Here is a 27738-nt window from a genome sequence, read left to right on the forward strand (position 1 = left end):
TTTCGTATCTTAAGTCTGGACTCTGTAGGATAATTTAATCATCACTTCAGAAGTCTGATTTATTATCTTCTGAGACAGGTGAAAAAACACTCATAACAGTTCACAATGTCTCTCTGTATATGTTTAATATGGATTTTATTAAGTAGAATACAATTTAAAGATGAATAAATTATACAATGATGATATGACAATGTGTACAAGTTTTAATAAATGAATTCAACATAGAAAATCACCAGGTTGTAAGAGATCACATAACAGTAAACTAGTCTTATCAGGAGCGTCAGCTTCTCTAATTCTATTCTATATTATTCTATTCTGGACAGGTGAACTTGGTGCCAGTATGGAACCTTTAATACAGATCCATATTAAATGTCATTTAAGCTTGATACCAATGAAGAGGTCAGTCAAAAAGCATTCTAAAATTAAAAAAATAGGATTTAGAATGTAAATGATTACTTAACTGTTGATTTATTCTTACAAAGATTAGGCAATTCTTAAAATAAGGCAAAAGGCAGTTCACACTCCCTCTCTTGTGTATGTATATATTTATATATTATACTAAAATATACAACTCCTCTGCCTAAGCTCCCCAAAACAAACCAATCTACATTAAAACACATCATTAAGGTTGCAAAGTCAAGCATTCAAAGTTAGGCAATGTCAGAACTAGTTGTCTGTGCAGGCACCTGTTATGGAAAATTTCAGGCTAAACAGTTAAAGTTATAATCAGCTGAAAACAGGGTCGTATAATGGGAAGTGTCAGGACTTCCTATAGTAAAGAGAGACTGTGCCAGTGGGCATTCTCTCAAGATGGGGAGAATAAAGGCTGTTTTATGATGGCTTAGCCAGTGCAAAGTGGCCACAATGCAATTATGTATGATGCCCTGCATTTCTACTTAATACTCAGATATGCAAAGAAAAGATTATGGAGGATGTATGTGGATGGATACTACATTAGCAACATATAAACATAAAATCCTTAGATACATTTGTATTGTCTGTTTTGGAGTTCTGGTTTATAGAAGGAAGTGCTCTTTGCTGTTTGCTGTGATTGAGTTTCTATTGTGTGCTGTAATTTTAAAAGGTCAGGTTGGAACAGGTTGATGCATTTCACTTTTTACAAAGAGAACATTAATCACACAAGATTCTTAAAATTAGTTTCCAGTTAAAGAAGAACCACTGATTTATTTGCTTGTTGAAGCTAAGCTTTCGAGCAGACTGATAATTTCCTTCTCTTCTGAGAATGCCTCCCATCACCCGAGTGCTTCCCACTCCTGCCAAGGTGCTTCTGTCTCATCAGGACAAGAAATAGTGAGTCAGATCCCCAGCTGATGTAAACCAGCATAGCTCTATTGAAATCAGTTGAAGCAAAACACATTGTGGTGTACTGTAATGTGGTTATGACTTATCACTTCATAGACTTATCACTTCTGGATTTAATTTTAAACTATTTAGGAGCTAGCCTAGTGAGAGACCCTGCAAGACACTTAGGGTAAAGTTCTCCTGTGGTGTGGAGAACTAGCATGAGACCCGCAGCACCACACTGCTTAGCTGCTACACAGAGGTTGTATGGGGGCTTTACTGAGTGGCTAGAGGAGGTCCCTATACCCATCCCTAAATGCTACACTAAGGGTCTCAGATACTCATGCTTTATGTTGGTGGAGTGGGCATCACCCTTTCATTGTGTATGCAGTTTAGCTAGGTATATGTGCACTAGCTTTAATCTAGCTATCATGGCTAAAAATAGTAGCAAAGATGTGGTAACGTGGACCCCAGCCCAGGCTAGGAATGCTCATTCGCACCCAGGGTTCTGGACAGGCTTCCACAGCCTGTGCTACTGTGTCTTTACTGCTATTTTTAGCTGTGCTAGCTAGGTGAAAGCTAGTGTGGGTATGCCTATCCAGGCTGTAATCAGACCTTCTGTTGCATCATAGACATAACCCGTGTCTAACTTCTGTACCTCATGTCAGCAGGATCAAAGATTGCTGTAGAAAGTGCATGTAACTTCTTGGCAGTGGGGGGTTTAGCTCTTTAACAAGCCTGCTGGATATTGTAGTAATCGTGTTGCTGGGGTATGTAAGTCAGTGATCTGAGTGATCTCTCCTGCTACCTATTGATGAACTAGAGGAAAAAACTCAAGATCAGACCTTAGTTGTCTAAACACACCTACTTTGCCAGGATAATCAACTTGGCTGTTTTAGCTTAAAATTCACTTAAACCTTGGATGCATGGGTAATGAAATACTGTTATCTTTACTGCATGACTAAAGGACAGCAGAATCATACTTAATATGGCCTAATTCAGGGGCTCACTATAACAGTAACCTCACTTGCTCAGTGTTGGGGTAGTGATTCAAATCCAAATGAAAATCAGAGGGGAACAGGTGTTTCTATTTGGTGGTGAGGAGTGTGTTTAACAGTTCTAGATGATCTTCTTCCTTCAGACAGAGCTGCTTGGACTCAATTACAAGTCCTTGTTTCTTTTCAGTGATCACTAAAGCTGAAGTTACTGGTAAGCTTGTCAAAGGGACTGAGTCTTAGACCTGGTGTGGAAACAGTGTTGTGGTAAAAAGCAACACAGAGAAGGGAGCAGCAGTGAATTTCCCCGCTATCCAGTGAGATCAATACAGCTGAGATCACTAAGAGACAGGCGAGGTGGTGGAATCCAAAAATGTGGCACCGTGGCTAAAGACAGCATGGTGAGAGATGCAGCAGTGGCATCAAAGGTGCCCTGTGATTGCTAATAGCTGGGTTAGCTGGTCATGGTACGGTAGAGCTGGACTGGACCAAGGACACAGCAGAGCAGCAGTAGAGGTGGCAGTGACAGCTGCAGGCAGCAATTGCAGAAAGAGCAGCACTCCTCAATGAAGGTGTCAGTCCTCTCCAGGGGAACCTCTAGACTTGGGATCTTTGCTGACCTTGTACAACAAACTATGAGCAGAGTGTAGAATAGGGAAAGGAGGAAGGGTGTATTGAAAGGATATTTGTCCATTGGACTGTCACACTGCAAGGTGGGAAACTGAGGCAAAGGATACCACCTAAGATGCTGAGGGATGGGTGTTTGTGTACTTTTGAATCCTCATTGCTGTGTTTTCCAAAATTAATGCTGTATTCTCTCTCTTTAATAAACATTTTTGTTTACATAGACTCAGTGCTTGCGAGTGGGGAAGTATTGCCCATTAGAGGTGGCCATGGGAGGTATCTAGTTTTCTCAGATCTTTGTGTGGGAGTTTGAGCTGGTTTAATTTTAAGAGGAACCCCTAGATACTGAACCCAGCCCTTGTTGCTGCTGACCCTACCTGACAGAAGGGTTACACGTGGGAAATACTCGCCTTCAGTCAGTAGGTATATAGTTCTCGTGGTGACAGGCAGAAATAAAATCAAATTCATTATATATGTGCGGTGTCTGGGAAGAAAGGATGCGATGGTCTAGTGGTCAGATCCTCGGGATGGGGTGTGGCTGTCAGGAGCTCTCGATTTCTAACTCTACTACTGACCTGATGTGTGTTCCTAAGCAAGTCTCTTAAATGCTGTGCCTCATTTTAATGCCTCAGTAATAAGAAGATAACAGTTACTTACCTAACTCACAGAAATCAGAACTAAATTGTTAATAATTGTACAGTGCTTTGAAAATGTAATGTTCTATTATAAGTCTATGTGCTAGTTATTGTCAGGTATCGTGGTACTTGATGGCATCATGGCAAATTTGCCCAGTAAGAATAAAATTAAAAGTTATGTGCAATTACAGAAAGTAGGAATAAAATCACTCCTTTTAGACTTGTCAGTGAAATTAGATACCCAATTTCTAAATGTCAATGAACACAGGTTTCTAAAAATGCCAGTTTGTTCTGATCCTTACAGACAGTTTCTTTTATAAGCTCAGCCAGATTCTGGAAAGCCTGCAATGAAAAAATAAAAAGAGAAAAAGGTTGAGTTGACATAATACTGATAGCAGTCACTAACACAATGACCACTGATATCAAACTGTTAGTAATCACTCTATCCTACAGCTTTTCCATGTACATGTTGTTCAGAACACTATGTCTGCAAGGCATTTCAGCGATATCTCACAAAGTATGTGTGTGTGTATATATACATACACCCCAATGCAACACCCTTTCCTCGCCACTGCACACTGCTTTGAGAATTTGACCTTCAAGGCATAGCTGGATTTGACCAGTTTGCAGTGGCTTGATGGGCTGGTACTTTTGCCCCATGGTTGCTGTCTTATGCTTCAGAATTTAAGCACTAAGGCAATTGTCAGTATCAAAAAATATTTTTTTCATAGTGTGTCAAGCATCTGCTTAGTGATAATATAGTGACATTGTTCTGCAGTAAACAAAGCACCAACCAGTGAAGAGAGAGAGAGAGAGGGAGAAATATGCCACTACTCCAGCAGACTACTGTAGTCGGCAGGGAGAAGTATGATCATATTTGCAATTCTTGTGTCTTGGGAGCACAATAAATGTGTTAGAAAGCAAACTAAGATTGCCTTCTTGAGAAATACACATGGAAGTAGTGAAGTTTATAAAAAAAAGTTGCGGGTTGATTTTGCTTTCTTTACCCTAAAATTGTATTAGCAGCCACTAATCTTGCTCATTCATCTAAAACTGTGAAAACATGGTGCAGATTCTCTCTATGCTGCTTTTCTAAATCATATTTTGTATCTATTACAGCAAGGTACCCAGAGAGTGCTTTATAATACACAATGCATAAATAACCCATGGAACTCACAGCCACTAGGCATTAGTGATCACAAACTTAAGAGGCTTTAAAAAAAGGATCGGACATTTCTATGGTTAATAAGAACCATCATAGTTAGATACCAAAAGACATAGATGAGATATTAACTCTCACACGTCAGGGCATAAGCCAACCTCTAGATGACTGTAGCTAGGAACAAACTTCCCCTGTGGGCTGACTATTCTGTAATTTTCCACCGTAGGGGCTCTTGCATTGTCTTTTGAATCATCTGGAACTGGTCACTGTTGGAGACAGATAGAAGGAAGGATGGGACAGTGGTTCAGGTGCTAGTCTGGGAGTTGGGAGAACTGGGTTCATTTCCCTGCTGCATCACAGACAAGTCACTTAATATCTCTGTGCTTCAGCTCCCCTTCTTTAAAATGGGGATAATGCCCACCTGACAGAGGTATTGTGAGGATAAATATGTTATAGATTATGAAATGCTTTGGCACGACAATAATGGGGGCCATATTAGTACTTAGGATTCTAACTAATCATCAAGCAATGACTTACATACTTGCTCATATACTGGGCTGTTAACCGTTCAGTAAATTACTTTGTACTTTAAGGTATCCTTGTTGCCTGCCTTTCTCCACATCATCTCTCTTCAGTTTTGCATGATTCATTCCACCATTCAAAATAAACAGAGTTGATTATGGTGCATGATTTGGAGAGAATTTGAAATGTCATTATGGGGTAAACAACACTGGATATTATAATGTTAGGCAGTGGTTCACAGTGGGCAGGAAGAGGGGGACAAGAGTGTCGAACTTGCTACTCATCTGTACATCCACCAGGATGTATTATAAATTTAAAAGCTTAGATGAGACAGACTCAGTATCAGAAAACCAATAACCATCTTAACAGAGGAAAAAGAAAATCAATTTTATGCAGCAGTTAGGAAGAAGACTGTGATTTATACTCACCTACAATTGTGTGTGTATGGATCTGTGGTTGATACATGAATGGGAATTTTATGCACACACATCAAGAGGACAACTTACACTTAAATTAGAATCTTGGTCCCAGTGGGTCTAGTAAATAATCAAACTTTTAAAATGAGACTTGAACTAATGACTTTCCATAAAGTAAATGCTAGTTTTACTTTGGTAGAAATGCAAGAAAAAGGGTCTCGAAGTCCAATATTAGTCTACATGCAAACAACAAATTCACATGAATAATAGGATCTGATCATGCAAGTTGCCCCAGTGATGCACAACAACACCAGTTACACTCACCTGGTCCATCTGGTCGGGAGAAGCAAAAGAATAGGAAGCTCTGACATAGGGAGTAGGAGCTGAGCTATCAATGCTAAACGATTGTCCAGGAACCAAAGACACCTAAGAAAGATGTTACCGACTTTAATGTTTTGAATGCAAGGAAGTTTGAGAGGATGGCATGTAAAATAGGATCATTACACTATCCCGTATGAGAAACTGTTTATAGTTATACCAAGTTTATCTCATTTTAGACATAGCTAATAGGCAGAAAAGACCCACAACTAATATCAAACTGGGGAATTCTTTGCTTCAGTATCTAGTAAAATCTAAAGGCCATATTCAGCCTGCATTGAATGAATATAGCTCCCCGGGAGTCTACAGGCCAAATGTAGTGGGGTGGTAAACAATGGTGTAAATTACGTGTCAGGTGCGAGTTAGTCAGAAAATGGATGTAAGTGGTGAACTTCAAGCTGTGCTAAACTTGGACTTGTACTAATTGGATATTCAGCAGGTGTGCAGCAAACTGAGTAACATACACATCTAAGACCAAGAAAGCAGGCGGTAGGGGGAAGGGAATAACAGGCAGAGCAACTATAGCAAGGTGTGAGAAAAAGCAGATCGGCCATGAAATTTAGCTATGTCCACAACATTCCCGAAATTCCTGTGGTCAAATTTAGCTTAGGTGTAATTGGCTATAACTCTCATTGACATGAATGAAGATGATATCCTTTTGTGCCAGAAGTTGAACTTGGCCCCTACAGAATTTGAAATTAGAAATATCACCCATTTTTTGACTAGCTTCTGACGAGATCATTTACAATAGTATAGCACCATTTACAACACTGGTGAATTTGGTCTGGTGTTTTAAGGAGGTGGCATTTGTGGTCTGTTGGGGGAGGAAGTGGGGATAGTAGGGGTCCACATAAAATGGAGGGCTATGTGACAATATAATAGTGGAGCCGAATGGATGTTGGCCTTTAAAAAGACTTCAGAGGGGTAGCTGTGTTAGTCTGTATCAGCAAAAACAACAAGGAGTCCTTGTGGCACTTTAGAGACTAACAAATGTATTTGGGCATAAGCTTTTGTGGGCTAAAACCCACTTCATCAGATGCATGGAGTGGAACAAACTGTAGGGAGGTATAAATACACAGCATATGAAAAGATGGGAGTTGCTGTGTATTTATACCTCCCTACTGTATGTTCCACTCCATGCATCTGATGAAGTGGGTTTTAGCCCACGAAAGCTTATGACCAAATACATTTGTTAGTCTCTAAAGTGCCACAAGGACTCCTCATTGTTTTAAAAAAACCTGTAGGTGTCATCCTTGTGATTGTAAAGTGATCCATATTGATCATGAGTAGGACAGTGTATAGTTTTGCATTGGAAGAAAATTAAGACAACAGCTTGATTACAAGAATGATGCGCTCCTGTACAAAACTATAAGCTAGTCAAATAACTAGTACAGATAAGAGTAATTGCAGCTAAGCTTTTTGGACTGCAGAGCACATTTTCACATTTTACAATTTTTTTGCTAGTTTTCTCTCTTTGCAGAATTTCTGCAACCCATTTCAAATTATCTGATGTTTAAAAAGGAAAAAGCATTTATTAGTGTGTTCTATTTTGTTTTCTAATTGTCAATAGGCTCAAATTATTATCAGTTTCTTGTAACTTGGTATTTATACTCTATATACACATACATTTAAAATAAAATCTTGGCTTCTTTGACGTTGAATAGCAAGACTCCCATTGACTTCAATGGGAACAGGATTTCATCTCTGGTGTTCAGATCACTATGAAAATTATGCAAGTAAAATACATGGAAATGGCCACAGTGTGCTGCATCGCTGTTACTATCATCATGATGGCATATCTAACATACTGTACATCTTATATGTGGAATTTTAATGTAACAATTGTAATATGGCTAAAGATTAAAACCCAAATTCTGCCCTGAGAACAGGGCATTTAGACTCCGATGCTTGTGCAGAGCTGCTCTGAAGTAATTGGGAATCACATGGGTGTGGGCAGTGCATGGGGCCTAAGGCATTTTTCTGTGCATACTTTAGTTTGAAGTATGACTATTCTTTGTGGCCAGTCTCTGTTCTCACATCATGTAGTGCTGTTTTATTGTTTTAGAAACAACTTTACAAAGTAAAGTAAAATGTTACTATTATGAACAATAGGTCAAACCCAGCTCCCATTTCTTATAATGGGATCCCATCACTTCAGCTACTAAAATGTTATTCTTTAATGACCTGTTAAGAAAAAGTCACCTGAGTCACAACTAATTCAGTAACAAATAGTCAGAATAACAGACACGGTTCCGTTCCAAATAAAGTTTACATTATTTTAAAGCTGTTTCCCCATCATTAGGTCTTTCCCTACCCCTCTCTCCAAAGCATTTTCCATGATCATCTGGTATGTATTGGAAATTCCCTTAATCTTAATCCATAAAAACATTCCAGCAGTAGGGATGTTCCACTCTGCCAAACCTGTAAATCAAATATGGACATTGAATAAAAGTACATCTTGCATCTGTAATGAATACACCAAAATGGGAATATTGCCATTGATATCAATAGGGACAGGATTTCACCTATAGTATTATATAGAGTTTACTCCATCAGCTTTTTTGTGGCACTGATTTGGCCCTTTATACTGGTATCCAAGCAGTTACCTTGCCTTTCCTTGGTGGTCAAATTTTTCTAATCAGTAAATGCTCCAGATAAGTCAGATACTCAGTTCAGTTTACCTTAACTAAAGTAAGATCTATTGGCAACTTAACAGTAATAGAAAACCATAAAATAAAGCAAAGGTTAGTTAAACAAAAACACACGACAGACGAATATGATGCAGAATGTCAGCAGATTGCTGTGTTTTGTAACCATTTAGTGCCAAAGTTATCTGGACTTACAGCACAGTAGCAGTTTGCATAGTTTCTCATACTGAAAGTGCTGTTTCTAGAATTACATGCCCCTCCAATCCTCACAGAGTGTGTTTGTATGTAACCTCCCACTTTTTGAAAATAGGTCTCCCCAGCTTCATTTGTTGATGTTTGCCTGTCCGCAGTATAGTTAATTTAATGGTAGGCTGTAAACTCATTAACAATGAGCCAAAGAACATTCAGTTCTGATGTCAGCTTATGTTAGGTAAGGTCTTCCTGTTACCAGCATACATAAAATCATAGAAATGTAGGACTGGAACAGACCTCGATTAGTCAGCTCATCCAGTCCCCTGCACTGAGGCAGCACTACATATTGTGTGGACCATTCCTGTCAGGTATTTGTCTAACCCATTTTAAAAAACCCTCAGTGACAGAGATTCCACAGCCTCCCCAAGTTATTTGTCCAGGTGCTTTTTTTCCCCCTTAGACTTGCTTCCCATGCAATCTTACCTACTAATTCTCTGAGTTGGCTAATGTCTGGCTTTTTTGAAGTCCATTGTGTTTATTCTGCTGTTTTTCCTTCTGACTGTTCCTTAGAATCATAAACGCTGTCATTTCATGATCACTTTCACCCAAGTTGTCGTCCACCTTCAAATTCTCAACCAGTTCCTCCTTATTTGTCAGAATCAAATCTAGAGCAGCTTTACCACTAGTCACTTTCTCCACCTTCTGTAATAAAAAGTTGTCTCCAATGCGTTCCAAGAACTTGTTGGATAATCTGTGCCCTGCTGTATTGTTTCCTCAACATGCCTGGGTAGTTGAAATCCCCCATCACCACCAAGTCCTGTGCTTTGGATGATTTTGGGTTAGTTGTTTAAAAAAAGCCCCATTCACCTTTTATGCCTGATTAGGTGGTCTAGAGTAGACTCCCTACTAGGACATCCCTCTTGGCCACTTGGGTAATATAATTATCCCTGAAGGATTTACTTCTTTGCAGTTCCTGCATTCTTGTCCATTACCTGCTTCTCTGCATTGTTAAAAAACATAAACAACATCTTGAGGTAGACCTAGGTTGCCAGGCCATTTTGTGTGGCAGCTTACTTCCAAACACGGACAGTAAAAACACAAAACAACCCTCCCTTGTCTCCTGTATAATAACACACTTTCACCTGTCTCTCAAGCAAATAGATGAGAATTAATTTAATGTTGTGAATGCAATCCTAAACATATGGATTATTGGAGGCAATCAACATCTTGTTAACTAGAGTTTCCTTTTACAGTAGCTCTGAAAATTGATGTTACAGATAGATGGCTGGGTACTTGAGATGTGTCCTAGGGAGCTTATTTATCCAAAGGAAAGTGAATGACAATGTTTTAGCTTGATCAGGACTGGTTTATACCGGTCTAAATCCTGTACTGTAGAGTAAGTCACTGACTAGAAAATCATGCTCCGAAGGGAAGGAAACATACACAATACACCTGACATAACAGAAGATTCAGATACATACAGGAACATCTGGATTTGGTTGTGGGAGCCTAGCCTTATCAGCCTTCTGCATGTGATGCTGGATCCACGGAGTGGTGCAATTGTAACAGTACAGTGATCAGTCAAATCCGCTGTGCTTTGTATAGCGAGGGAGTAACCACAACTGTAAGTCATATGTGCACAAGTTCACAGCCTGAAAATCTACATTGCAGACTTCAGCCAAAGGACACTAGCATTCAGCGGCACTGGGGTTCAGACATATGGGTAACATATGCCAAATGCCTGGCAGGCAGGATGAAGTAACATAGTGACAACTGGACAAACACAATCTTTTCCCCCTCTTGTTCAATGCCACTAAGTAGCCACTAAGGCAGACAATGAGGTGCCATAGGCTTCTGGCTATCAGTGTACTACTGGTGACACTCAGGTCTGTGTCTTATTTTAATTAGGCCTAAATGGAAGTGTATCCCTATTCATCAAGTGCATGTCAGAGAAGTGGCTCTGGATGATAAAATCGATCTGGTTTACGTATGTTCTGCTCTGCTTGGATAAGTTGAAAACGATGCTCTGTTGGCAGGGGCAAAACATTTTGAGGAGGTATTTATTACAATCTTTGAAGCTGTGAGAGATCTAAGCCTTAGTTATTTTACAGATCACCTCTCCCTCTAAATCTTGCCTTTGCATTGGTGAGAACACTTCCACTGTTTGACCTACAGGAGACGCTCACAGGAGCTGGGAGCAGAGTGGTGTACTCACTGGCAGGCTCCCGCCTCTGCAATTTGCACCCACTGGAAATCCAGCTGACCCAACCTGCCAACATTTGGAAAGAATCAGAAAAAGGCATCTTTGTTCAGGCTTTCTACTAATGGGAGGCATTGGAATTTACCTTTACAGTCTCCCTCCTGGTATCCTCCTGTTTCATGGCTTGATAGCTATGAGGGGCACTGAGTTTATGCTCCCATTGGGGAAATGGTTCTTTGCCAGTCTAAACTATGTAAAGTACACCCTGATACTACTGTGATGGTGCCTTGTATCTACATTTAATAATTTTTATGCTATTTTGACTTTGCCAGAATTTAAAATATAATCTTTTCCACGCTATGTGTTTGTGGAATTAATTGCTGATTATCTTTATTCAACCCCCCTCAACCAAAAAAATAAAAACCAACAATAACAACAACCCAGGCAGTTTCCATATTCACCTTTTCCCACCATTCTTCTTGATTATATGTTCAATGTCTACAACTGACTAGTTTTATTCTGTTTTAATTTTAGCTCTTCTCAGTTACAGTTTAGCTTCCCTTTTTAAAGTCTTGCTGGAGCTCAAGTACTAAACAAACAGGCAGGACAACCCAATGATATTGAGATTACTAGACCATAAACATTACCTAACTTTTACCTTATGTAGCCTTTCTGGTTCTTTTCCCAGAATGAAGTCTAGAATGTGCTCCAATCTTACAGCATAAGCGGAAGTGCCTAGAGATCCAGGGTAATGGAACTGCTAGTACCAGAGCATTATGGGGAATGGTTTTCCTATCACATGAATTTTCAGTTTCAAAAAATTTCCCTTTCCACTTCAAGACTAAACTGAGAAAGAGTGAATATAAAAGGCACTATGAAGTATAAGATCTGAAAATTGTTTTACTTCACATAGCAGGTACAGCAAAAACTGTATTCTGCCAAGTGGTCTTTTTTATTATACGTGGAACTGGTAGTGACCCCTATAGTTAATGCTTCTATTCAAGGCTGGCCTTATAGGTGGGTGACATGGGCAACCGCCCAGGGTGCCGTGGTAAGCGGAGCACTGTGGTCAGGAGGCAAGGAGCAGGGTGGCCCTGGGGCGTGAGGCCAAGGAAAGGAGCTCGGGCAATGTGGGGAAGAGGCAGTGGGGCCTAGTAGGGGGAGTGGGGAGCCTGGGGATTCAGTGGGCGCCACGTGGGATAAATGGGGAGTATGGGGAGGCAGAAGGGGCCAGGAGTGATGGGAGGCCAGGGAGGCTGCGGGGGTCAGGGGAGCCAAAATACAAGTTTGCTCAGGGTGCCATTTTCCCTGCGGCTGGTCCTGCTTCTATTATAAGCCTGAGGGGCTCCTTTTACTTACATGCTGGCTGCACTGGTCTGGCAGTCCAAAATAGCCAGAACCCTCCCAGCCATATCCCCAACCCCAACATGCCCCTTTTTTCCTAAGGTGCACATGCTGCCATGCTACTGTGCCACAGGCGGTATGTGTGTCTGTCAGTGTGTGCCATTTCACTGGCCCTCAATCACCAGGGAATCCCCTTTCCACTGGGGATATGCCTTGGTTGGGAAAGCCAGATGGTTTCTGGCCCACTGATTCCTCCAGAGTGGAGTAAAGGTGCCAGGATTCAGTCCAGAGCTGGGACTATAAACTCTGCCCCAAAAAGGGATTATGTAAAGTCACCTTTCCTGTGGAAATTGTTTGCAGGATCAGAAAGATGGTCCTCCGTCAGTTTAAACCCAGCTATTTTATGTCAAAAAAACTTTCCTTGTCTGTTGTTCCTGGAACCAGTTTGAACCAGTACATACAAACCTCCACAGGCGGTGGTACTCTCTGGAGCTATTTACATCAGAGTGATTCACCTTACTCACCCCTGTGAAGGGGCATGCCCTCACACTGACAAAGAGGAGACTAATGAGCTACTCTGGGCCTGTTCAATGCCAATGAGGTGCATCTGCAAGGTTCGTTCTGGAGTGGGGGGCAGTTAAAAGGGAAAACTGGCCATAGGAAGGGATGGTGAACAGGGAGAAGGCAGCTCCATCTCAGACAGCCAAGACAGTGTCGCTGTTTCTTTGTGGAGTGGCCACCCCCCTGAACTTGGAGTCGGTACCCAGTTTCTTCTCTATTCTCCCCCCGCCACACACAGACTCCCACATTGAGTGAAGCATTCCTCGGAAGCTTCATTAATCAACCTTGCCAAGTTCCTGAGCTTTCCCATAAGAGTGTACATTATGGGCTTTAAGCAGTGCAGCTGATAAATAAGAGTTGTAATCGGAACTGAAAGGTGAGTCAGTGGATAGCAGAACATAGAGGCTAGATAATACCAATCAATATGTGCACCTTTACTCTGCTCTATATTTTTTTTTATAAACCAACTGCTCTCTGTCATCCCCACTGTTGGGGGTAACTTATCTGATGTAAACCAGATTCAAACCAATGTAAAGTGTCCACATGCAAAGTTGCTTGGCTTAACTAAATAAGTGCAATATTGCACCTTTAGTTAAAATGGTGAAACTTTGGCATGTTCACAAGCTTTAAGTTAAACATCATCCTGGTCTTTGAGTTTCTGCCCTACCACCTATCAATCTGTGCTGTTCCATGGCTATCTGCATGTACATTAACTCCACTAAGAAGGTGTTCATGAGTGTGTGTTGCATTCACTGACCTTTTAACCACTTGTCTGCTGCTGCAAGCATTGCATCTCGCTGAGTCCTGTAGAATTCCATTACCCTGGAAGCAAAGAAGTACATTATTTTAAAGAGCGGTGGGGATATGAGTCAGTCATATAATTATTAAATACTACCTCGTATGTAACTCAGCAACAGTTTCATTGGAAATCGGTGCTAAGTGCTACTCTGAATCACTCTCCGTATCAATATGGTTTTCTACATGCATTTCAGTTTTTTATGTAAGTAAGTAAATAAATAACCTAACCAAGACAACTCAGGAAGGAGGACTCTGAACCCTCTCGACCATCATGAGTTTGAAAGTTTGACTTGGATATTATTTGTTACCTATTATACTTAAGAAAGACCATGAAAACAAGGAGCAGATAGTAAAAACCCAGTGGAAAAATACTGATGAACAATGGAGCAGTGAGCAGGTAATGAGAAAAATAGAGACATTCTGAATAGAGGATTTTCTAAAATGGAAAAAATAACTATGGCAGATACATTATGCAGCCTGTAGCAGCATAACTTTGGGATAAGGAATAGCCTTCTGTGTCCAGTCCAGGGCCTTATCCAATGTGCACTGAAGACAGTGTTTTTTCCCATTGACTTTAGTGGGTCCTAGTGGAGCAGTGGGGGGGAGGGATAGCTCAGTGGTTTGCGCATTGGCCTGCTAAACTCAGGGTTGTGAGTTCAATCCTTGAGGAGGCCACTTAGAGATCTGGGGAAAAAATTGGTCCTGCTAGTGAAGGCAGGGGCTGGACAAGATGACCTTTCAAGGTCCCTTCCAGTTCTAGGAGATTGGTATATCTCCAATTATTACCTTATAACATGGGATTATCTTTAGCTAGAAAAAACTTTTTTTTTAAGTCTCATGAAAGGTTCAATATATCAGAAAATGGTACATGGTTGCCTTCAACAAATAAAACTCAGAATTTCATTCCTTTTGTGGATTCATGACTTGATCATAAAGGGAGATTTAATGTGCTTGGGGGGAGGTTTAATATAGATTTTATTAATAGTAATAATAATACATAGCACTTATGTAGCATTTTATTTTTATCCATGGATCTCAGGCAACTTTGCAAGAGTAGGAATAACATCCCCATTTACAGATGAGGAAACTCAGGCAGAGAATGTTTGTGTGACTTCCCTGAGCAGCAGTAGAGCTGGGACTAGAACCCAGGTATGAAATAAAAACAATCATAAACTATAGTACTATATTACCTTTCTACATGCTCTAGAAAACCCTTTTGCCCCCATTTATGAAGAAGTTCTGACATTAGGATCTATGTGCGAGACAGAGAGAGAAAGAAAAACATCCAAGTTAATGTCATAACCTAAATTCCATAGAGCCAGTTCTGTAAAGCCCATTGCCTTCAGTGAGAGTCCCTGTAAGGATTCCACAGGTGTACTGGGCTTATAGCCATTCACTTTTCAAAATTGTCCTCTTTTCCACTACTACTACTTGAATGACATGACAGTGTCAAATTCTGCTCTAAGTGACATCCATTGTATGGGTGTAATGGAGGGTGGAATTTAGTCCATGATATACATCACCAGTCGCACGGTGAGCAGGTCCTGTGTCTAAAGCAGAGGGCTGAAGATGAGGTGATCTGGGTTCTAATCTCACCTGTACCACATATCTTATGCGACCTTGGTCAAGTTACTAAAGCTTTTCTGTGCCTTAATTTACAATCTTTAGACTATAGCTAGTAGTAGTAATGTTTTTGAGGCTGTATGCATTACTTTTTGTAAAAAGAGCGTCTATTGGAAAGTGCTTTGTATGGCACTCATCACTTCGTGTGCCTATATACAGCTGGACAATATAACTCCCGACTCCAAGCACAGCACGATGCACACATCATTGATGAATGCATCCCTGAGAAGCCTGTGGTGTAGACTCACTTGCATACATATGAGTACTTTTCTGCTATTTCTCCTGATGTGCTGTATGCAGAGCAGGATCAAGCACTTAGTTTTTAAAAACAGTCTGGTCAAATAATTGTGTATCTGTGCAATGGCACTTACCTGTGTGAAAGTGCTGGTTATCGTTGAACTATGCATATGTAGAATAACTCTGTCAATAAGAGGTTTGGGGCCTGTTAAAAAGCCTAATCTCAACCTAGGAAAGAAAAAAGCATTAATACAAAGATGTACAGTCCATTAATGTTTGTTATATGGATTCAGCATTATCCCTTTGTTAGTATCTGACTGATAGATCACTACTTTGTGGTGAGTTGAATCTTGACCAAATCCAATTGTTCAGTTCTATTATGCATTGTGTAAAATAGCTCTGCCTATTTATAAAGAGCACAACACAAAATAAAATAAAATACAAAACAAAAGAAATTAGCACATACATAGGGATTGAATTTAAGACTCTGGTGACAGGCTGTGGGACAATGACTCATGGGAGCATGCACACAGGTTAAATGATAAAAAGCGGCTGACTGAGAGTGGAGGATTCCCAAAACAACAGACTTATTTGCAGAGTTAAAGCAATGACAGGGTACTCATTGCTGCCCATTCAAAACTCAGCCAAGAAAGGACAGCTCCTAATATCCCAAGGAATTTAGACAGGGAAAAAATGTCAAAAGCAGCTTTGATGTTTAGGACAAATGGAGAAGACACTGCACCCTAAAGAGTGCTTCAAAGGGTTTGGCACCGCAAAAAAAAAAAAAAAAGGTGGGGGAGGGCAGTAGGGACAATACGGCAATTCTTTGTACATAAGGGCACTCTAATGAGCTGCTCGTCCTCAGCTGAGCTTTATGGCATAGCCAAAGTTTGCTTTACAGCATGTGACATTCTAGTTTCAAAATATTTTTGCAGACATAAAAGTAAAAGATGGGAGACTCTTTTTAATCAGAGCTGTATAGAGGGAATGATAATGTTTTGGTAGAATGGCACATATCACACAGTATTTTGAAATTGGACTTACCCAGCAGAGATAATTTTAGAAAAAGTGTCACATCTGATCACTCGACCATCAACATCCATTGACAGAAATGATGGTGCCTTAGTCTTTAAATATAAAAAAGTAGCTTATTATGGCCCTTATTTTATTGTGAGGTAATGATTTGTGATACTAGAATATGACTCACTCTTGTCAACAAGAAAACAAAATACTCTGGACTGTATTGTGACTGCCTTTGTGGCAATGAGCACAGCAAGCAACTTCTTTCTCCTTGTGTCCATCCCTGTGCAGGGGCCAGTACAAAGTGATAAGAGCAGGCACTGTATTAAGCTAGTGCAAGTAGTGGCATAAAGTCTCCACAAAGGGCTAGGGAGCAGCAGGATAAGAGCAGGGCCTGGGATGAATCTATATTAACCATTCTCCTCCACAGTACTTTAGCCAACAGTTGTGGCTGGGTCCAGTGGTGGGTGGAGTGGTGCATTGTGTACCTTGTTAAAGTGTGGGTGTGCTCCCACTGTAGAGTGTGCTCCTCCGGAGTGAGTGCTATGGACTGAACCTCTCTTAACCATAGACTTGGTATGGCATCATGAGCTAGCACTGTATCCATCTGTATGTACACACACATGTTTACACCCATTCAGCACGGGTGCAAACATCCATGTACACACTTAAGCACTTCTAACTCCTACATGTGTGCAAGGTTGGTTTTTTGCACCCACATAGGGACAAGTGGGTTTCAAGGATGCACATTCTATCATTAGCAAGCACCTGGGTGTTAGACTATTTCAAATGTGTGTGCATGCATTTGCCCCAACTTTCCTGTCATGCTAAAGGAAGTTTAAGGTGAGTCATATTTTGAGCCTCCAACCTTTGACAGTGCACATTTTAATAAATATCTTTAACTACTGAATAACTGATCTGCAACTCTTTCTGTGTAGGAAAACATTATAGTAGTCCAGTTCAACCCTGAGATTCTCTGTCTGCCAAAACATATGTAAAATGCAAGATGTTTGATTGTTGGGTACAGTGGTCACCTAAACATTTTTATTTAAATGTGGACAGCTGAAAATGTATTTCTCCTTGTCAAAGTGACAGCATGTGTGACAGGAATACAAATAAGCACCAGTGAATATTTACCTTTTCAAACTGAAGAAAATAATATGGATCATCTTCTATTATAAGGAAATCATAACATCTTGCAAGCTGAAGAGAGGTCAAATTAAAAAAAGAGGAACAGGTCTTGAAACTGTCGATTATTTGCTGCAATTATTATGTGATATTTTAGTATACAGAATAAGACAGTAGTGTGATCATTGACAACAGGGTAAATGACTGAGTGGCTCGCTGGGGCTATCATTATCCATGCCACCAGGTGTAGGCCATGAAAATGATCACGAAGGATGACAAGGAACAGAAATAGACATATTTGCAGCTGGGATCTTTTATACTTTCACTGGGTCCAGAATCAACATGTTATCATGGGGAAAATATTCTAGTTCTGTATTATAAATTGGTTAATAGCAAACAAAATGTTCTCTCTTTATGAAAACTCTGATGATGTCAGGTTCCTACTGAATACCTGGTATATCTTCTTCTTGCAGTCAGCAGTCAGCGAGGTTCCAGTTGGATTATTACCATTTGGAACGGTGTAGAGGAACTTGGGAAGATTGTTGTTCAGCTTTTTTGCATCTTCTGGTCTCCACCGGGAAAGAATTTCTTTCAGAGCTTTTGGAATAATACCGTGCTTGTCAGTAGGGACTTTGATAATGTTACAGCCCAGTGGTTCCAGCTGTTAATAGAAAGAAGATGGACATGACATGCAACCTGGTAGCCCAGTCAGCAGTTCAGAAATTGTCAGTGAAGCCATAGAATTTCTGTGCATGCTTCATCAAAATAATTAAAAATTCTTTACCTTAAATTTGATCTGAAATGGGAAATTGGGGAACTAGATTGACTGACTTCAAACAATCTTAAATGCACATTACAAAACCACTGATGTGGTTACTCATAAGTAATGTGGAAATCTCAAGTTTATGTCCTAAAATCTTTCTCACAACATAGTCCATATTTTATATATAGTCCCAATTAATGGTCCCACATTCAGCTATATATTTATTTGATTGCTTATTAGAACCAACACCTTCCCCATAAAAAAAGATATTACACAGCTATCCCATGCAACAGGCTAACTGAATGCAACAATTAAGGTAGGGAATTGACATGCATAAGTCTGAAAAATTCCAAAAGTGAGGTTCCTGCTATAACTTATTTGCATTACTTGTGTATGTGCATACATGCACATAGAGATAATATGACAACACACACATGTAATTCAAGTAAATTACAGTAGGAACCTAATTTTTGCATTTGGTTAGGTTTTTTGCATGGGATAGCTTACTTGTATAAAAAGTTGCTGGTTCTGCTGGGCTGTCAAATAAATGTATATCTGATGTAGGAGCATTAGCTGCGTAGCTCTCTAGAAGGATCCCTGAACTCCTCAATACAGTGTTTTGTTATGCTTCCTCAAGGCACTAGGATCCCTAGCTATCATATAATGAAGAGTGCCTTGCAGTGTGTTGTCATTCTTCACCTCAGTGCAGCCTGATGTATCCCTACATTTCATGGAAAACTCAAGGCTCAGATAGTCATATAAAAGAATATCCGAGATTGCAAAGTCATTTCCTAAAGGCGAAGCTTCATTTGTGCATGCATTATGCTTTTGCAGGTGGACCTATGTATGTGTCCACACTTGGTAGCTAGAAACACCTGTGTCCACACTTTCAGTAAGGTAGATAAAATGATTTTTTGGGGAAAACTTTGTTATTTAAATTGGAAACGTTTGATGTTGCTGTTTTAAAATTGTTTTTCTCTTTTAAAATAAACATGTTTAAAATGAAATCTGAATTTAATACAAAATATGTTGAGGCTTGAACTTGTTATAATTTAGCTGTAAATGGGAGACATGTTTTGAGAAGAGAAGTTTATTTACCCAGAATGTAAAGGTGGTTTTGTTTAATAAACCTAAATGATATATGCTGTTTTGTGTGTTTTAATTAAATCCCACTTACCATCCTAATGCAGCTTGACATAAATCATGAGCAGAAGTTAATTATTTGGTAAATAAGCAAATAAGACACCGTTTTCTAATATATTTAAAATGTAGAGTAAAGAATCTGAAAATATGAAGCTATATCATTGCTTAAGTAAATGTGTGTACTTACAATGTACCGTCCTATGTAGCAAAAATATGTACCAAATCTAGTGTAAAGGATCTACTTAGTTGTAAATTAACATGTTGTAATGGTTATATCAACCCCTGAGATTTAGAAAATAACTGAAGTTCAAATGGAAAAGTTGATTAAAATCAATTATTTAAGTTGAGGCTTTCCATTGGGTGATTTAAATCAATCCACCCTGTTTTCAAGAGTCAAAAACCTATTTATACATGTTAAACTTACACCTTCAAAATCCATTGGCCTTGAAAGTCAAATGAACGCATATATAACATGTGCCTAGTTTTGTATGTGCACAGGTGGAGGCCTGAAAGAGATCCTATTCAAAATGTACCCGTGACTACTGAAATAAACAGATCTGTCTCTGCTACACTATATAGCTTGCCAGATATCCATAGATGTGGCCCACATGTGATGCATACTTAAATCAGTGAGACAAATCACATATTGCAAACTTTCCCTCTTCATCTTGACTTTAGGACGAACTTTGCACTGCTTTGCAGACATAACCAATACTCACTGCTGACAGAGTCCCTGAGTAGCTGGGGTCTTCTAAAAGGACATTATCTCCAGGATTGACAAGCATTTCAAACACCTGCCCAATAAGAATAATTTATTTTACAACAGTCTGATGTTTCCTCCTGAATATTATACACATTGCTATATACTCTGGTTGGATTATTTGTATTGATTACATCAGTGGCTCTCAACCTTTCCAGACTACAGTACCCCATTCAGGAGTCTGATTTGTCCAGGATACCCCCAAGTTTCACTTCACTTAAAAACGACTTGCTTTCAAAATCAGACATAAAAATACAAAAATGTCACAGCACGCTATCACTGAAAAATTGCTTGCTTTCTCATTTTTACCATATAATTTTAAAATAAATCAATTGGAATATAAATAGAAACCAAGAAAAAGAAACCAAGGCCATGCCTTCCTTACTCATGCATATAGCCTTCACTCACACAAGTTATCCTATCCAAATTATCCAAGTTATCCTATCCTACTGCTGTGAATAAGGCAAGTAGAAACAGAATCAGAGTGTGAAATCCTGGCCCCATGGAAGCCAATGGAAATTTTGCAATTGACTTCAGTAGGGACAGGGTTTCACCCATGCTGGATACTTTTTCTCTTGTATAAAAGAAGTATAATAAACTAGCACTTTTTTCAATTCAAAATTGCTTGAAAACATGTTTAGAGCTTTTGTGCCATTGAACAAAAAATATAACAAATTAAACACACTTCTTCATACAAGTAGCAGATCTGTGTTTATTAATATTTCAGTGTTAGGGGAAGGTTATATTATTTGAAATGGAGTGAAGGGAATCAATGAAGGGCTATGTTCCCTGTGAACTAAACTTTGTAGATATAATTAATAAACTATTTAGTTTATGTAGCATTGCCATGCCAGTACTGATTCTCTTTTCAGTCTTACTTTAGACAAGCCATCCTGGCTGCCGGTGGTGACGCATATCTCCATTTGGCCCTGATCAGGACTGTACTTGGCAGTGGGAGGATTGTGGAGACTCATCTGTAAATCCTTTAGCCAGGACAAGAACTCTGGAATTCTGAAACACAAGTTTTATTCCTTTATTCTTCATTTGTATCCATGACACTTTATAAAGTACAGAGACATTTACAGCCCTTTGCAGCCTTTGCAGCCCTGATGCAGCATGATTTCTGAACCACCTGTGTGTAGCTCTTGTTAAATATAAAGGATTATGGATCAAATCCTGAAGTGCTTACTTTAGAGACTGATCCTGCACATCCTCACTAGATTAGATTAGATTTTACTCTTATAAGTAGTTCCATCACTGACTTAAATGAGACTGTGCATTAGTTAGAGGCTGCAGGATCAGTTTTCAGTTTTCACTAAGGAAAACGCTCATGGATTTAAATGAACCTGTTATTGTTTCATCTGACAGTTTGCAGATGGTGAACTGGTTAGGGTACCTCAGATAAGTGTTCAGAAATGAAAACCAAAGTAGGTCATACTTGGAATGAAACATTTTCCTATTGAAAGAGGGGGTTGTTGAAATTTTCCACAGGAAAAGGAAACTTTCTTAAGAATTATCTGTCAGCAAAATTGAAATGAAGTATTTTGTCTCAGGTCAGGTGAACGTTAATTCCTGTGTCCGCCTATGTCACCATGGTACCTGATGGGAGCTGTATTTTCAGGCCCCTTATGCCCCTATTCTCCCTAATAGGACAGGCTTCCTTGCCAGACTCCATCTTTCAGAATTCATCACAATCTCGCCCTGTGGCTGAATCCAAACAGAAAAAATTCAGAATGTTTCATTCTGTGAAAAGGTTAAATATTTTGACTTTTGTGCCCAATTTGTAATGATAAGATTGAAATATCAGAATTCTCCATGGAGCAGAAATTCTATATTTTGATTGGCTCAGTCCTTACAATAAAAAAACAGGCTGATGGACATAATGAAATAATTCAGTTTTCATTATTGAATAATGGATTATTGAAAAGTTATTTGAAAAATGAACAATGAACCAGTGTACATTGAAGATTAAAATACAATCACTTAAACTCAATCTCTCCAAGTAAATGGGTATTGTATTAAAAAGATCAGCTCTTTTTATTAATCTTGGATCTGATGCTAAATTGATTAAGAAATGTCATGTCGCTTTTAAAAACTACCCTTCTGTGGAGGAATACTGGAGGGCTCTCTTCATCAATGCCTCCCCAATTTCAATAGTGGTTCCATCTTGAAGAGTGAAACTTGCTGTTTTAAATGGGAAATAGTTAGGATTTGGCATGCCTCCAGAGATCATGATTACTGAGGGTTTCTTCTGTGCCAAACTACCTGTAGTGAACATAAGGAAGAAATCATCAATTGGAGATTGCACACTGCAAGGAAGAGAGAATGCACTCTTACAGGGTGTTCAACTCTATTTAATAAATTATAGTGAAATGTTAAAGTAAATATGTGGTGTTCTTGGTTCACAGTGACATGCATTGTTTTCCTGTGAGAACAATACTTCTCATTTCTTCTCTCTTGTTCAATATTTATCTTCTAAAGGTTTTTGCTTGCTGCCAATAAATAAAAATGTCATGTTTTTGTGAAGAGTTGTAGAAATGCCAATACTATCATAGTTTTTTTTACAAATTGTCAGCTATGACTTGGACATACATGAAATATTAGCTATAAAATATTAGAGACGGACTGAGTTGCTAAATGTGGATCTAGGTTTGAACTTCTCTGAAATCTGGAAGCATCTCATGTCTGGAGTTTGGTTTAGTCCCTTCTCTACTAATTTCTAGATGGATGATCTTTCTCTTTTAAAGTTACAAAGGACAGCTCTGTGTAAAGGCTGACTTGGGAACGGAACATTTTCATTTACTAACTGCTGTCAGGAGCTACTGTAGTTGAAGCTACTGTTTGTCCAGGTAGTTTAGCACAAACTTTTCAAAATAAACTGTAGGCATCTCTGGATTTCATGCTTCATGATGCTCTCCAGGTTTCAAGCATGGAAAATGAAGGATCTAATACACCACCACAATTTTGTTAAGTAAGCGTTACTTTAGTAATGAGACTTTCTATGTGTATCCTGTAAAAGGAGAGTTTAACTTTATTACCTTTTAGTAGTTTTCCAGTAAAAAAGAAATAGCTTCCTATTAGTTCAGTTTATTTGGTGCTCCAAAATCAACCAACTTCTGCTAAATTTAAAGAGTTCTTCACCCACAAAAACCCAATTCCAGAGGTAACTGCGGATGTCTCTTACTATTAATATATAGTCCTAGAACTATAGAATGAATGAATGTTTCAGTTTCTCTGCTTTGAATCACACTGACTTCCATTGGGTGGAATGAGAACTGATTTAAAGCTTGAGATGAAAATTTCACTTGCCTGATAACAGCACCCTACAAAGACTTTAAAAATACCCCAAGTAGCATCCTAGTCACTACCCTCAAATATTTTGGATATAACTTCCAATGTTCAGCTGAGTTATCTCTGCTGATCACAGAAAAGAAGCCAATAATACATGGAAGACATCAGTCAGGTTAGGGGAAATATTTTGTACTCACCTGTAACTTTTATAAGATTTTCCTCTCTTGTTGCACTTACTACTGAGAGAAATTGGGAGTAGTCCATGCCGGTGATACAAAAAGCAACCTAAATCTCTGGGTCTATCAGGCAATTGGTATAGAAAAGGAAACAAAGGGAAAGCATTTTACTCTTTAGTACGTCTGACTAAATACAATGAATAATCGTGCAATATTTAGCTTCTGCCTTCTTGGTTGTTTCACTGTTTATGCTAACTTTGAAAACAAAAGAAAAAATCCCCTTGCAGAATACTTTTACGGAGGGGTCATTAGTTCTAGGGGCTATATACAAATGTTAAACAAAGACATGATCCTTTAGCCTTATAACTCAGCTTTTTATAGACATTATGTTTCTTTGGCAGGTTTATTACTTCATGAAGAGGTTTGGGGAAGATTTTAGACTGGATCTTGGGTTTCCCCTAAAAGGGTATTCGGACCCGCATACCTGGGACTGATTCCCTTCAGCTGAAGGAGGTGTGTGTGTGTGCTGTTTGTGCCTCTTTGAGTGCAACTAAGGAGGTTCAGGTTCCATAATGTTGGGGGCAGGGTAATAAAGGGACCTTACTGGATTTAGAATGGCTAGTGAGAGTCTGTTGTTCAGAAGCTGAGGTTACTCTTCGTGGTTGAGTTACAGTTAGCCCATTAGAGTGTGTTTAATGTTTGTGTGCATGTCTGGGAAAATGTGGAGGCACTTCTGAAATGGTACCATTTAAGGCAGCTTGTACGTCATAAGGCAGACTAGAAGTGCATTTGTCTTTCACCACTGTGTTTTACCAAGGACCACAACCATCAGTTTCCTGCCAGAGCTTCAAAAGGAGCTCATTTTCGCTTTGTTCTAGATGGCAAAAGAAAATTGGAACCATCTTCCAAGGCCTGATCCTCTCTCTTCTCCCCAGCCTGCCTTTCCTATTGTCTAATATTTGTATTTTATTTTATTGAATGGTCACTTTGGAGAGAAATGAGATGTCCTAACATAACTTTCTATCTATGCCCAGAAGGAAGTAACATAGTTATTTTTCACGTCACTTTCTACTTTTATAAAACATTACAGGACTTATTTCAACATTTAGGAACAATCTCTCTTTTACTTGGATTATATGTTCTATAAATCAGAACGTGTTTTCTACCTGTTACTACTACCATGAACATTGCAATAGCATGAACAACCCTAACCTGGGCCCCAGCTGCAGTGGCTCCCTATGAGCTATTGTCACTGCAGAATAACTAGGTATAGTAACGTGCTTCAGCGCCTCCCCTTGGTTTGTTAACCTTTGCCTACTTTACAGCACCCCAAGCCCTGATGCTGGCCATGCTCTCAGCATGCCTTGGAACATCTCGGGTCACAACTGGGTGTTGTGTTGGGGCTCCAGCGTGAGCTGGCATAGAGTTCCCGGGGAGGCCTTCTATACAAGATAATCCCTGGGAGGCTTTGCAATATGTTTGTCACCTTCTTCTGGTGTAGAAGACACACAGTGCAAACTAGAATTTTCTTTATAGGCTTGTTCCTGCAGGCCATACCCAGACACTGAAGCACCTCCCTTATAATACCTCCATGGAAAAGAAGAACCTGCTAAAGAGCTGTTCTGGAAAAATTCAGTCACTGAGACAGGAAGGTAGTAGACAGACCTAAATAGCAAGTTGGGAATAGACTGGAGAAATAGAGGTAGAATTGAAGAAAACACAAAGGAACACATCCTCAGCTGGTGAAAACTTCACTAGCTGAGGATCTGCCAGTAGAAGTTGAGGAAAATTAAAGTGAAGTCTGTAGCCAGTACACAGTATGCTGTTTTTTAGAAAATTGTTACGAAGGAAGGTAAATGAGATGCAACTTCAAGACAACATTACTACTGGAAATGTTCCTCATAGGGTCAATTTTATCGAGTGGTCTATCTTGGGAATTTGTTGAAAGTCCTGATTTAAAAAACAAACAAACCTGGGCACTACTTATTTTAGGTAACTACAACACTTAAAAATGTGATGTAACAAAAATGAAAGAAATGACAATTTTAAAAACAAAGTTTTAATGATTTAGAAATAAAACTTACCAACAGGGATGTGGAGTAGGAAAAAAGACCAGAGAAACAACAGGGTCTTCAGAAGAGGGATCTCTTCAGCAACCAAACACAAAGAAGTAATAATCAATCAATTATAATAATAACCCAATGAGATTTACTCCTAATATGGTCACAAGAAAATATACAATAATCTCATAGTTCCTCATACTCACACTCTTTCACATCATCGGTGTGCTTCAGACTTTACCCGAACACTTATTTTGAAAATACTGTAAATTATTTACCAAAGAAAGTCACCTTTGTCTGGCTTGTCCTCATCCATCCCTCCACGAACGCAAGTTGACGTCACACCATTCTATTTTGTTGCAAGCATGTTCTTTCCATTTCTGTCCAAAGAGTTTTGTCCTGGGATCAGCCCAGCGTGTTTTTGGTCTGTCCAGAGGTCACTTGAGGTGTCTGGGGATCCAGTCACTGATGCAGGTTGTCCATCTATTGTCTTGGCTGCGGATTACATGACACGCCCGTCTTTGCTTTGTGTCATACATTGCCTGCACTACTTTGGTCACCTGTGTATGTCTTATGATCTCCTAATTCGGTATATGATCACAGAGCGATATTTTACACATTCACCTTTCCATTGCTCTCTGGGTGACAGCGAATTTTTCTTCCTCCGCTTTTGTCATTGACCAGCATTCTGCTCCATATATCATTGCTGGCAGAACAGTGGAGTTAAACAGTTCTTTCCTTTCTTTATGGGCAGCTCATTGTCCGTTAGAGTCATCTTTATTTTGTTGAAACTTGCCCACCCTGCCTTTTGTCTCCTACTGCATTCCCCTTAGAATGAGTTGTCTCTGCTCAGCTGCTGACACAGGTAAATATATTTGTTGACCTCCTCGAGTTCTTTCCCATTTACAGTGGTGATTCCTTCTGCACAATGCTCATTCCATATCCACTTAGTCTTCGACATGTTCACTTCCAACCCGATATCGTGTGAAAGCCTTTGCAGTTGCTGCAATTTGTTCTCCAGTTCTGCTGGGTCCTTTGCCAGTATTACACAGTCATCAGTGAAGAGAAGATGTGTTAGCTGTTCTCCGTCAAGTCTGATTCCTTATTCCCAGTTCAATTTCTTGAACAGCAACTCAAATACTGCTGCAAACAGCTTTGCTGAGATTGTGTTGCCTTGTCTGACTCCTCATGTATAGTAATAATACAGGGGACATTGAATAATATCTCTGTCAAGCAATTGCAGTTAATTTCTTCCAGCAGGTTGATGTACCTCAGGTTGATTCTGATTTCATTGAGCATGTTGAGTACAGCATTCATCTCTACTGAGTTGAATGCTTTTTTGTAGTCGACAAATGCAATACACAGTGGTACTTTATATTCCTTGCATATTTCAATGAGCTGTTGAACTGAGTGGCTGTTATCAATTGTCAAATACCCTGAGCGGAAACCAGCTTGTTCTCTGCTTTCGTGCATTTCAAGATCCTTCTTAATCTGATTTGAGTATGATGCGGGTGAAGACTTTATACACTTGTGAGAGGAGTGTGATTGGATGGTAGTTGCTCAGTTCTTCTGGATCACCTTTCTTCATCAATGGTATTGTTTTTGATATCTTCCATGCATCTGGAACACGCTTGCTATTGATGTAGATGGTGCACTGTTGTGCCAATGCTTTGAAGAGAGTATTCTTCTTCTGTTTTGAGATATTCCGGCCAAACATCATCCACTTCTGGACTCTTCCCTGTCTTTATGTTCTGAACTGA

The 27738-nt window shown here is 39.5% G+C and overlaps 1 protein-coding gene across 3 annotated transcripts; it reads right to left on the minus strand.

The window, feature by feature from the left end:
* On the minus strand, nt 1-27647 carry LOC123370623 (kynurenine/alpha-aminoadipate aminotransferase, mitochondrial-like). Of its 3 annotated transcripts, none has more exons than XM_045017265.1 (15): nt 26003-26178; nt 23940-24041; nt 22551-22716; nt 21330-21462; nt 20411-20485; nt 18237-18446; nt 17795-17860; nt 16682-16764; nt 15772-15865; nt 14968-15029; nt 13737-13801; nt 8349-8455; nt 5981-6082; nt 3859-3898; nt 1-416 (listed from the first exon to the last, which is right to left on the minus strand). In XM_045017265.1, coding segments are annotated over exons 2-15 (1272 nt in total). In that variant the 5' UTR covers nt 24007-24041; nt 26003-26178; the 3' UTR covers nt 1-414. The 3 variants fall into 3 exon arrangements, with proteins under 3 accessions (XP_044873200.1, XP_044873199.1, XP_044873198.1); XM_045017264.1 differs by adding an exon at nt 26270-27647 and having other exon boundaries at nt 19-3898; nt 26003-26065; XM_045017263.1 differs by adding an exon at nt 26185-26225 and having other exon boundaries at nt 19-3898; nt 26003-26065.
* Nucleotides 27648-27738: the final 91 nt, after the last annotated feature.

Source organism: Mauremys mutica, chromosome 5, assembly GCF_020497125.1.
Source record: "Mauremys mutica isolate MM-2020 ecotype Southern chromosome 5, ASM2049712v1, whole genome shotgun sequence".
Taxonomy (NCBI): Eukaryota; Metazoa; Chordata; order Testudines; family Geoemydidae; genus Mauremys; species Mauremys mutica.